Source organism: Typopeltis vanoorti, chromosome 22, assembly GCF_054136105.1.
Source record: "Typopeltis vanoorti isolate ZY-2024b chromosome 22, IOZ_Tvanoo_1.0, whole genome shotgun sequence".
In the NCBI taxonomy this organism is placed as follows: Eukaryota; Metazoa; Arthropoda; class Arachnida; order Uropygi; family Thelyphonidae; genus Typopeltis; species Typopeltis vanoorti.
The window spans coordinates 34,577,936-34,591,183 of record NC_143570.1 but is presented as its reverse complement, the minus strand read 5'-3'; the positions used below and the strand labels follow the sequence as shown (position 1 = coordinate 34,591,183).

General features: G+C 34.3%; 1 protein-coding gene across 1 annotated transcript in view; it reads left to right on the top strand.

The window, feature by feature from the left end:
• The window catches only part of l(2)10685 (5-methylcytosine rRNA methyltransferase l(2)10685), a 58,269-nt gene that overhangs the window by 40,171 nt on the left and 4,850 nt on the right, over positions 1-13,248 (top strand). Inside the window, exons 4-5 of the mRNA XM_090412118.1 lie at positions 831-985; positions 12,797-12,921. Of these exons, the coding sequence (XP_090268244.1) occupies positions 831-985; positions 12,797-12,921 (280 nt within the window). The remainder of the gene's footprint in view (positions 1-830; positions 986-12,796; positions 12,922-13,248) is intronic.

Below are 13,248 nucleotides of genomic sequence, written 5' to 3'. Positions count from 1 at the left end.
ATGACTAACATTCATTCCTTATTTATTTTGTATTTTTGTTATTTCCGAATGATACTTTTTTGATTTCTCCATATCTTTATATATCACACTATTCCATCTGTCACCTTATTGATGTTCTTATTATAATAACCCACTGGTAGAAATGTTTAAATTCTGATTGGTTCACTAATCTTAAATTTCATTTAAATTTGAAACTGACACGAAGGGAGATTCATATGTTGTAACTTGATTTTTTTAAATTTTATATGATGACAAAATATCTCATGTAATGGCTAAAATTGGCATTTAAATCTTTTAATATGAGGGCGATAGCTGTATAAGGTTGGAAGGGTAGTGATAGTGGTGGTAGTGGGGGGGGGGGATAAGAGAAATTTGGAATCAACTAAAACCTATGATTTTGTGTATATAAAATAAAAGGAATTATATAATTTTTGCTGTTTAATTGGATAGCATAGTAATATTTCAGTTTTACCTATTTATTCATAGATATTTAGATAAGTCTATGAATTAATAATTTCATTAAATTATTAGTCACCTAATTTATGTTGCATTCTTCAGATTTCGTATAAAGCACAAGCTGTAGTTCAAATTCAGCTGTTAACTCAAAACCAATTAGGTATTAAATATGAGGACTTTGATAAATAAATAAACTTGCCTTTCAAAAGGTAAACAAAGTTAAATAAAATATTGTTCAAGTCACAACTTTTAAACTGTTGTTGGGCAAGTGATTTTATCTTCCATTATGCTAAGTAATTGGAAATTAATCAGATTGGGTGGCTAGTTATTAACATATGCTGACCTTGACTCAAATTGTTTTATTTATTTTCCAGATAAACTGATTTGTAATGACATTAGTGCTTCTCGTCTCAAGAGGCTAAAAACAGTACTAAATTCCTATATTCCACCCATTAAAAGTTTAACCAACAGAACTGTTGTGGTTCAGCATGATGTATTAAAGTGGAATTCATTTGATATTTTTGATAAGGTAAGTATATTGAATTAAAGAATTAAAAAAAAAAAAATTCCTGTCAACATATTTTTGGTATATTTAATCGGTATGCCAGACTGATTTTCTTTAACTGTGCGTGTTTAATTTTTTTTTTTCTTCTTTTAATTTAGCACATGCATGGTATACAAATTTCATCATGTGTAATAGGATCCTAACAATCTAGAACTATGACAGAATATAAGAAAATTATTTATTTCACTTATTTGCTAATATTTCACTGGTATTATATCCAGCATCTTCAGAGCACAAACACAGTTTATCACAGTATGACCGAAACAATTTGGTATAACTGTGGGACTAGCTTCAAAAGATTGTAATGGACAACACAAGGAACTTGTGAAGGGGATTTTGGGGTGTTGGCTATTTAAATGCATTAAATGTGTGTAGACTGTGTGGCCAAATGCATCATCATCAACATAGTGCAGCCAAACCACTGGTTTGAGTGCAGCTATTATATTCATAGCTAGGTTTGTTAAGTGTTCTATGTAGAAATTGGCTGAACAGAATTTTTAACACCCAAAAAATATGGAGCATCTAAAATTCACAAACAAGATACACCCCTATGCCCAATTGTGGATAGTATAAATGGTCCTGCATACAAACTTGCTAAACATTTAGCTAAATTACTAGCTCCCCTCACAAGTAATTTTTCTTCCTTTGTTTAGAATTCTGTTCTAATAAGTATATTAAAAAAACATATCTTAAAAAATTCAGACATAATGATTTGTTTCGATATTACTTCTCCTGTTTACCAATGTACCGTTAATTGAAACCCCCGGATTTGCTTGTTTCCTCCCCACCCCCAATATATTGGTTTTATTCAAATTTACAGTACACACAGGGTTATTTTGCATGGAAAGGGAAGATATACAATCAACTAGATAGGACAGCAATGCCTTCCCCCCCCCCCTTTAGCCAATTTCTACATAGAACACTTAGAAAACCTAACTATAAATATAGCTGCTCTCAAACCAGTGGTTTAGCTGTGCTATGTTGATAATGTGTTTGCCCTTTGGCCACGTGGTCCAGACACAAACATTTTTAGTTTATTTAAATAGCCAACACCGTGAAATCCACAATGGAGCAGGAAACTAATGACTATCTATCTGTGTATCTGTTCCTAGATATACTAGTTACATGCTTTCATGATGGTTCATTATCCTTTTCCATTCTTAGAAAACTGACACATAAAGGGAGATATTTGCACTCACACCATCACCCAACTCAAAAATATGGTATCCTAAAAACACTAACTCAGAGCAAGAGTTATCTGGTTCAATGATAATGCTCTTACTACTGAACTCACTTTGCATCACACTTTTTTTTTAGCCAATGGCTATAATTCCCAAAGAATAGAAAAAATACTAAATACTCTCCAGAAATCCCCTCCATTACCTAATACTACAGCCCCAAGACTACAGCAAAACTGATACCATGCCATACATTCAGGGAACATCCGAAAAGATATTAGAGTGCTTAATAAATATCAGCTCCACACCACATTTAAACCATATTTCAAATTGACAATCCTCATCTGTTCACCTAAGGACAAACACTCTCCTTTATCACATCCAAGAGCCCTATACTTGTGATGTGGCTTGCTATGGACAGAGTTGACATCTGCTTTGGAGAACATAAAATACATTCACTGCTATCGTTATAATAAGTGGGAACTGGCAGGCCTTGCCTTGGATGCCCCTTTGCATGGGATCAGAAGAGAACAAAACTGCTACACAGAAGTCGTAAGTCAAAGGGATTGTTTTTGGAAACAGCAGCAGCTTTAAAATATTCTCCATACCTCAACGAGTATCGTTTCTAAATTGATACAGCTGTATCAATTTACAAACAATATGGGAAAAAGTCATTTTAAGATCAAATTAATATTTTTTCTCTCTCTCTCTCTCTCTGTCTTTATCCAACAATAGATGGTGGCACTTAGGACTTTTGTTATTTGCATTGTCCATACCAATTTTTAAACTGGTCCTGCTGTTATATTTTTGTGGTTTTGTGTACTGTGGCAAACTGTTTGTGCTCTGAAGATGCTGGATATAATACTAGCAAAATATTAGCAAATAAGTGAAATAATAATAATTTTCTTATATTCTGTGTTGTGAATTAATTTCATTAAATAAACTCATGTGCTGCCAACCATTGCTTTAACATATATACAGAGAAAATGGCCTCTGAGCTTCCTAAACTTATACACCCAGTTTCTCTGGAAGAGGTACAAGAAGCCTTTAAACTCACTAAGAAGAATGGCAAGGCTGCAGGAGTGAATGGAATCCTCCCTGAGTTTCTAAAACATCTTGGCCAATGTGGTCAAACATGACTAGCCGTCCTTTTCTCAAAAATTATAAAAACTGGAAAACTACCATAACTGGGTGGGAAGCCAGAATAATTGCTGTGTCCAAACCAGGGAAAGATCCAAATAATCTCAAAAATCTATGACCTATCTCCTTGCATTGCCACCTTTAAGCTCTTTGAAAGAATTCTCTTTAAAAGTCTTTTACTACTCAACGAAGGAGCACTCCCAATTGAACAAACTGGCTTCAGGCCAGGAAGAAGTTGTTGTGATCAGGTCCTGTTTCTGACAACGCAATTGAAGCAGGCTTCCAGAAGAAACTTAAATCCAAAGTCACTTTCATTGACCTAAAATCAGCTTATGACACAGTTTGGATCAGGGGCCTCCTCGTAAAGCTAAGCAATATCATAAGGTGCAAAACAACATTCCAGCTTTTTGAATCCATTCTCTCCAACAGAAAGATCCAGGTTCATATTGTTGAAGAAAGAGCAGGCCAAGAGTCCTTCATCTTCTGCAGGGCTCTGTGTTAGCCACTTTACTCTTTAACATCTGCATGTCTAACTTACCAGTTTGACCTAGCGATCCTACACCAATCTACCTACTTTGCCAACCTGGAAACAATCTTGAACATGGGCCTTAACATCCTGAAGATGTACTTCAAGCAGTGGTACCTGAAGCCAAATCTAACAAAAAACTGTGTTTACAGTGTTCCACCTCAACCTCTCTTTCTGTTGCAAAATGATAGAACATGAGCCTCACCCTAAATACCTTGGGGTGAGCCTAGACAGTAGCCTAACCTATAAAAGGCACACCACCCTGTCCAACAAAATGGACATTTTAAGAAATATCATTATAAGGCTTGCTGGAACAGTCTGCGGTTGTTTTGTGGTCGTCTGCACCAGCCCTCATATTCTCTACAGCAGAATACTGTGCCCCCGTCTGAGAAAGAAGTGCACACATTAACATTATAGACACCCAGCTCTACCATGTGTACAATTAGTGGGACACTGAGAAGCACCCTCTCCCCTGGCTGCCTGTCCTGTCTAACATTATTCCACCAAATATACGGAGAAGACAAGCCTCAATTAAAGTCTGCGGTTGTTTTGTGGTCGTCTGCACCAGCCCTCATATTCTCTACAGCAGAATACTGTGCCCCCGTCTGAGAAAGAAGTGCACACATTAACATTATAGACACCCAGCTCTACCATGTGTACAATTAGTGGGACACTGAGAAGCACCCTCTCCCCTGGCTGCCTGTCCTGTCTAACATTATTCCACCAAATATACGGAGAAGACAAGCCTCAATTAAAGTAATGAGCAACCCACTCCTGCCCCTGCACCAAACACTCATAAATCCACCTAGTGTTTGCCTAAAATCAAGAAACCCTTTCTGGTCCATGGACAAACTCTCTTCAGCTGCCTTACCATCAAAACCTGATGAGAGAAAACACTCTTGTCAGGTTTTGATGACAACAATCTTCCAACAAATGGCTTCTTAGTTGAAAATCCCTGTGCCCTGCAGCCTGGTTTTGCTGTTCCTAGGAAGATTTGATCATCTATCAACAGGATCAGAACTAACCATGGCAGATGTGGCTACCAACTACATAAATGGAGTCTGTCAGACCACTCTTATTGTGACTGTTCCTTGTGGCCCAGACGATCATTCATATTTTTAATGACTGCCCAAGGTGCCAATTTCATGATGGTGGCCTCCAGGACATCCACGAGGTGATGGATGAGGCCCTGGATTGGCTTTCTGGACTGGACATTGACCTAGCTGCTTTATATTCCTTTTGCCATGAGAATAAATAAAAATAAATGTATTGCCAATACATAATCCTTTTTACTCCTTTAATCTAGAACTAGTTAAGCTAACAAGAGTTAAGGATTAACAATATAAATTAATATATTGTTAATCTTTAACCCTTAATCCAAGATCTCTTTGGAGAAGCAGAGATCTGCGAAAAATTATGGAAGCCTATAGAACAAATAGTGAAGCGTGACAAGATTATTGTTATGGGTGATAAGAATACCAAAATTTGCAAAAGAAATAATGAAGATGAGAGCAATTGGTAATGAAACATATTCAAAGAAATCAATATAGTGATTTACTGGGAGCATTTTGCAAATTGAATAATCTTGTACAAGAAGGAAGCTTATTTAGATATCAAAAAAATACATAAAATGACCTGGATAATAAAAGCAAAAGCCAGTTGATCACATTGCATTTAAGGGTAGATATAAATTTCATTCTCAGATTTTAAATTAGAATGAAAAGCTGACCGTTAATTAGTGACTGCAAAACTTAGATGTGTAGGAATAGGAAAATAAAAAAAGAATTAGACACGATATGCCTAAGATAAAAATGAATGAAATAAAGGAAAATTTGCCTATTATGATAAAGTATTTTACATTTTGGAGAATGAGAAACTAGACAGTAGAGATGTGAATTTTTTTGTAAAAATGTCAATATTTTACAAAAGTATATAAAGGCGAGAAGAAATTGTTTTACTACTAAGAAGGGAAAAAAAACAAACAAACATTAGTTATCAAACAAGAACTGGAAACTCATAAAATGTTGGGTTCTCAGTTATAGAGAGAGAGAGAGAGAGAGAGAGAGTTTATCAAATAAAAAACAGTAAGAAAAATTACATGGACAGTATGAGCAGAAGAAGCATATGAGCATGTGGGATACTTTCTCATCAAGTATCTCACTTCTATCCACCATTATTTTTGATAGATCTGTAATCAAGATCAGATTTTCCTTCATGGGTTGGCTTATGCCTCTAGCTTTTTTTGCATAAATACATCACATCCATAACCTTATTAATCTCAAAAAAAAAAACATGTCTTCTTTTGTTCAAGACATTACTTTGCCTCTGTATGACTTCTGACACTACCTGCCATCTGATGTTACAGCCCGTCGTGAGTCTTAGTCTCCTGTACAACTTGTCTCCACGATCTTCTTTCCTTGACTAGTCTTTCCCAGCCTTTCACTTTCATAGTAGTCAAGTCTTGAATTACGTTATCAATCCATCTTAATCTTGGTCTTCCTTTTTTTTCCTTGTTGCATATATCTTCTCTCTCAATATTCTTCTCGGCATATGGAAGTCTTCCATTCTCTCTACATGACCTAACCATTGCAATCTCTGTGCCTTTATGAACCTAACAATATCTTATTCTTTTAGTATTTGACTAATTTCTTTGTTGTATTGTATTCTCCATACACTATTTTCTTCAACAGATCCATAAATTTTTATAATTTTCCTATCAAATTTCCTCAAATTGTCTTGGTGTTTTTCACTAAGAGTCCACGCTTCGCTTCCATATATAACCACAGGTCTAATGAGAGTTTTATATATAAGTATTTTAGTACTTCTGCTTATTAGCTTGCTTTTAATCATGTTCATATTTGCATAATATGTTTTATTACCAGTTCGAATACGTTCTTTAATTGCTATAGCTGATTGGGTCTCATTCTCTACAATATCTCTTAGGTATTTAAAACTGGCCACTCCTTCAAAAACTTTCTGTCCAACTTGTAGATTCTGTGGTTTTCTTCTTATTTCTGAAGTTGACAACACCATATATTTAGTTTTATTTACATTGATCTGTAATCCCATGTCATTAATTTTTCTTTCCAGTTCATTATACGCTTCAATTAACTGTTTCTTAGTCCTTGACATGATGATTATATCATCAGCATAAGCACATAATTGACTTGATTTATTAAAAATTGTTCCTCTTTGATCTAAATCTTTAATTGCATAATGTAAAGCTATAATAAATAATGTTGTTGATAGTGCATCTCCTTTTACACCTTTATTAAATTTGAGAGGTCTTCATGGTTATCATTACTAATCTAATTAATTTTGGTGGTATCTCTAATTCTTTCATAGCCTTTTGTACACTATCTGTTTGTATCAAATGCTTGCTTAAAGTCTATAAATAACATATGTAGATCTATTGCATGCTCAAAACATTTTTCCATCATCTGTCTGATAATGAAAAGTTGATCAATGGCACTTCTGTTTGATCTAAATCCACACTGATATTCTTCTATTTTCTTTTTGGTAATTTCTTTAAGCCTGTCATTTATTATGGGTGTGAGAATTTTATAAACTACATTAAGTAACTTAATACCTCTATAATTACAGTCAAATTTATCTCCATTTTTATAAATAGGACAGATTATGTCAACATTCCAGCTGTCTGGTATTTCTTCCTTGGACCAGATTGTTGAAAATATATCCTGTAGTACAAAACATATTGAATCCCCTCCATATTTCAGTAATTCTGCAACTATATTTCCTTCTCCTGGTGCTTTATTATTTCTCATTTTTTGTATTTTAGCTTCAATTTCACTAGTTGTCGATGGTTTTATAGGGGTATTCTCTTCTAAATTAATGCCCTTTCTTGTTTCTAATTGAATATTTTCCTCATTTTCTTCCCTGTTTAATAAATCCTTAAAATATTCTGCCCATCTCTCTATTATTTTATTTTTCTCTCCTAATAAATTTCCTGATCTTTACATTCACTAATTCTTGGTTGAAATCCTTTTTTTCATTTTTTGGATGGCAGCATAAAATTTTCTACTTTAATTTGAGTATTAAGTTGTTCTATTTATTTTATTTGTTTCATAATAATTTTCTTTTTCTTTCTTTTTTTTTTTTTTTGTGCATTATTTGCTTTTCATCTAAGTTCATTGTATCTCTCCCAATTACTTCTAGTGTTTAGCTACATCATTTGTGCTCTGGCTCTGTTCTTCTCTTTTATAGCTGCATCACATTCCTCATCAAACCATTCTTCATTATGAATTCTTTTCTTTTCACCTATTGTTTCAGCAGCTGCTTCTATAATCATATTTTCTGCTCTATTCCATTTTCCATCAACTATTGAATCTATCAGCTATGTTATTTTCAGTTTTATTTAATTTAGTTTTCAAGTTATTTTGGTATTTCTTAATGTCCTTTACATCATTACTAAGTTTATCTATGTCCCATAACCCAGCCTTCTCTTTTGTCATCTTTATCACATTTGATAATCTTTCTCTTATAATCATTTTCACTAGATAATGATCACTGTCACAATTAGGACCTCTACAACTTATGACATCTCGAGACTAAAACATAATCAATCTGGTTTACTTCGTTCATGCCTGGTATCCTCCAAGTTCCCAGGTGAATTGCTTTATGTGCAAATGATGTGCTTCTTATGAATAATTTGTTTCTGAGTGCGAATTGCATCAGTAAATCACGATTTTCATTGTTTTATCATGTAACATAAATATTCTTGCCACTTGCTTTTGATTTTCATCTCTCCCAATCTTAGCATTGAAGTCTCCCATGATTAATATATCATACTTTGTGTCTTACAGCAAACTTTTTCAAGTTGCTCATAAAATCGATCTTTATCAATTTCTTTTTTCTCCTCCCTTGGTGCATAAGCTGAAATGACAGTAATGTTTCTAAATTTTTCTTTTAATCCTATTTTGCATATTCAGTCACTGATAGCTTCGTATTCTAACATCCTTTTCTGCATTTCTTGCTTACTATGAAGCCAGTACACAGCTGACCAGTTCGTTCATTGGGACCACTATAAATAACACTATAATGCTGTTTATCAATTCTCCCCTGTCCTTGCCATCGCATTTCTTGTAGTGCAATGAGATCTATTTATTTCAGCATTTCATTAGCAACTTCATTCATCTTTCCTATTTGTTTCATTGTCCTTATATTCCATGTTGCCATATTAATATCTCTCCTTCTTATTTTATTCTTATTTTTCTGTCTATTTCGTAATCCAATCATATCCTTTTTTCCATTCCAGGTCAGTTGCCATTGAATACTGTTCAGAGGTTTCATTTGTATCAGTTTCATAGCATCAATTTTTTTATGTGATTGGGTTGCCAGCCCAATGCACAACCCTTCTCCTTCATCCAAGCTTGGGACTGGCTGCAGTGATCACTGCTCATAGTAACCAACTTCAGACAGAGTTATGACTTTAACACTATGAATCCCAAATCTATCCAATCTTGGAATACTGTTTTTACATTTGGAATGGTGTGTCAAAAACCTAATTAACTAAATGAGTTATCTCATGGATCCCTGCTCTGCTGAACTGGCCTCCACTATTCCTTTAGTCATGTAAAAACATGCATAGACACTGGTAAAAAAGAACTAATATCCTGTATACTTTTCATCTTCAAACTTATCAAGCTAACTTTTCATCCCACCTCTTTCATTGCATCCACCTATGTTCTTTGGACCAGCTTCCTTTGTAGAATAACTGGAAGTCACAATCATTATGAACCCCCAGTTATTCAAGCAACACATCAACAGATTCCATTTATCTCCCTAATAATGTGCATGCACTTGCCTGCTTTGTGTTATATTTTTTTGAGAGCTATGACACATCAGTACCATGTGTAGTTGATATTTACAAAAAGAAAAACTTCACTGCATCTATACTCTTTTTCAGGTTATCTTGGAAGTAGCGAAATAAGCTACATTTTTGGCTTTTCTTACTGCTTGTACTGTAGGCTTATGCTGCATAAAATAGTTCCTTAAATTTTTTACGTTATCACTGTTGCCATAGTAACAGCGATCTAATATCCCGCTACCTTCAGAAGCGATATGGCCTGTAGTATATTTCTTACTTACAAGATAACCTGAAAAAGAGTATAGAGAATCTGCAGCCAAGCTTCAAATTCCATCATTTTGCTTCTTGTTGATATGTTTGCTAACTTTTAATTAACCTGTGATAGGTATGCAGCACGCTAAATTTTATTTCATTTTTATCTCTAATTCAAAAGTATCTATAGTGTAAGTTGGATTCAAATGTACACTGCTTGGAAGTAGTAGCACACATTGTTGCTGAAAGCAGAACCTGTTGTCATGGAAACATTATATAACATTCATTTGTTGCAAATGACTGACGTAAAGTTTATGTCCACTTCCTGTGCTAGTAAGCTGAAATTTTAAATTTCAGTTACGCTTAGAATTTGTCACAAATTGTTTTAACATGCATTATTTGAGAGTAATGTATGTCATCGCAGCTCGTGATAAAGGCAGCTAAAACTTTCATTTCAGGCAGGCATCAGTTTGATGCAGACTAAAATGCTCTCCTCTGTAATGATTTTAATAACTTTAGTTTAATCCTTTATCCAAGTGTGAGCAAACAAAGTTTGCGCCTGAAAGTATCTTCAGGACTGGGGTAAGGTGGTGCAACCAGGGCAACTCCGTGCAAAGGTGGAGCAAGCTACTATAACTCCTATGTCAGTATCTCCCATAATGCAAAACACATCTCCTTGCAGATATGTCTAATGTTATCCATTAAGGGAAAGGCCACTAAACTTTCAACATCTTTCTGTAATGATTAGTTTTCTCAATTCTGGATTAGTTTGTCGATTAAGAATATACCTATTTTTCACAGTGTAATATTACTAAGCTTTTACTGTAATGGACAACAAGCATACATATCTAGTTATGTAGTTTGTATAAATTAAAATTTGCAGATGACTGTTCTGTTATGTGTTGAGCTTTAACACATTCATGTTGAGGCAATTCTCACTCTCTCCTCATCACCATAATTATCTGTAAGGGCGATAGAAGGTACTTTGCCCGTGAGAGATTTTGTGCTTGCGTTTTGGCAGATGTGCCATGTATCATGACTGTTCTTCAATTGTAACCAAACCTGCATGGAAAGGGGGAATGCTGAGGTGTTTTGTTTCAGGATATATTAAAAAACAACAATTAAAAAGAACTATATATTCAATTGGTGTATTTGAACTACTAAAAGGTGTAAATATGTGAACCATCATTAATAAGCCATGGGAGGGATGGGAAATACTTTCATTACTGACAAATGAATTAATAATTAACATTTGTATATACATGTCTTATAAGTTGCTGTGCCATATGCTAAATAAAATAAATAAGTTGCTAGGCAGAGCGAATAGCATGTGATCTTATAAATTCTAAACATGCATATGTGCATTTATGATGGCATAATTTAAAAAAAAAAAAAAAAAGAAACTTATGAGGAGAGGGAAAGAGATTTGTTTGCAAACTATGAATAACTAAACAATAGTAAACAGCCATTGTATACATTTGGTACCTCAGAAAATAACTATAAGAAGGTGCTAATCCAATGAACTAATGTGGATCAAGTGATTCATTTAGGCATTGATGGAGCAGCAAATCATCTTGTAAAAGTTGTATTTTTTTCTTTGTTTTATTTATATATTGCTTGGCATCAAAGAATTTTCTTTTGTTTACTGAGGATCAGTATACACTTTTTACACAGAAGAGTGGAATAAAAATGTTCCTGTACCATGAAAAACATTCCAATCTCAACAGATGCTATATTGCAGAAGCAAAAAAAACACAGTTTCATTGTATCACTCAATACAGTACAAAGACATTTTAGCCTTTCCACTATATTTGGCAACAGTTACTGTTATTAGAAACTGGAATGACACTTCATAATGAAGTGTCATTCCATCCCAATCAAAAACAGATTGATCTGAGCAGTAAACATAGTAGCTAACTAAATGCATTTGTCCTAACATCTGCTTTCAAATTTTCAGTTCTTGAAAGTACACGACTTCTGTTTATAATGCAGTCATTGGTAAAGAAAGTAACAAAAAATGTATGTAAAGCAAAAAGATGCATATGAGAATCTCTCTCTCTCTATATATATATATCTCATCTTCCTTTTTCCCTCTTTTACCTTGCGGTGTCAAGGGTTTATTAATCATCGGACCTCAAACTGTTCACAGCATAAGGCGGTCAGCCCTACGCCCCAGTGTCCATAGTGTTGAGTTCTCAAGGCTGGTTTGCCTGCTTTGCAGGATGAAAAACCCCAGGATAAACTGGGGATAAAACCCTACTGTCCACGCCCAAGACCGGCTAACTTGGCTCTGGCTGAGGAAGATCCTTCAGCTCCTCGTGTCACCGATGGGAATCGAACCTTCAACTAATTTCAAGATTTTATATATATATGTGTGTGTGTGTGTGTGTGTGTGTGTGTGTGTGTGTGTGTGTGTGTGTGTGTGTGTGTGTGTGTATAAAATCTTAAAATTAGTTCAAATTGCATTTGAGATATTCAATATCAAGACTCTTCACAAATGCTAATTTTAAAAATAAAATTCTACTAAGAGTTGCAACTAACATGCCATATAAGCTTTGTGAAAATGCAACCACCTGATGTGGAAGTGCATACTTATGGTAATACTAGTTCTTTCTGGCAGTTTATGCACATGCAGACACTTACTGGCATGAATCTGTTAAATAAGCATTTTCATTTTTGATACCAGTTTTAGTTAGTTGATTTTTGCATAACATCATCAAATTTATTCTAATTTCTAATGACAGCATATGTAACAACATATTGATATGACAGTTTAATGAAATTTTCATTAAAATACTTTCCCTTTTTAATTATGTTAGTTTGTTTTTAATTTAGTTCTTTAATAATTGCAGGTTTTATTAGATGTACCATGCACTAACGATCGTGTATCAGTCTCTGAAAATGATAACAACATATTCAAGCATACCAGGCTAAAAGAACGAATAAGAATTCCTCAGAAACAGACAGATATGCTGAGGTAAGTTATTCTTCTTAGTTTACAGTGCCTTGACAATCCCACAGAACGTGCTATAATTACATAATTTGTTACATATAGGCAATTACCAGTATTAGTGAATGTTTCCAGGGATCTCTTTTGTTGTTTGAGAAGATGGTATGTATTTTAAGATGCTCTTCACCTAGAAATGGCATAAAAATTGTAGCAGAAATAATAAGCAGAAGTTATCACAAAAGATTTTGGCTTAGTTTCCTTTGAACCTATACTGAAATCATTTGCAATATTCATTCATTTAAAGATAAAGATCCCTTGCTCCCCATGTTATGAGTAAATTCAACTTACTTTGGT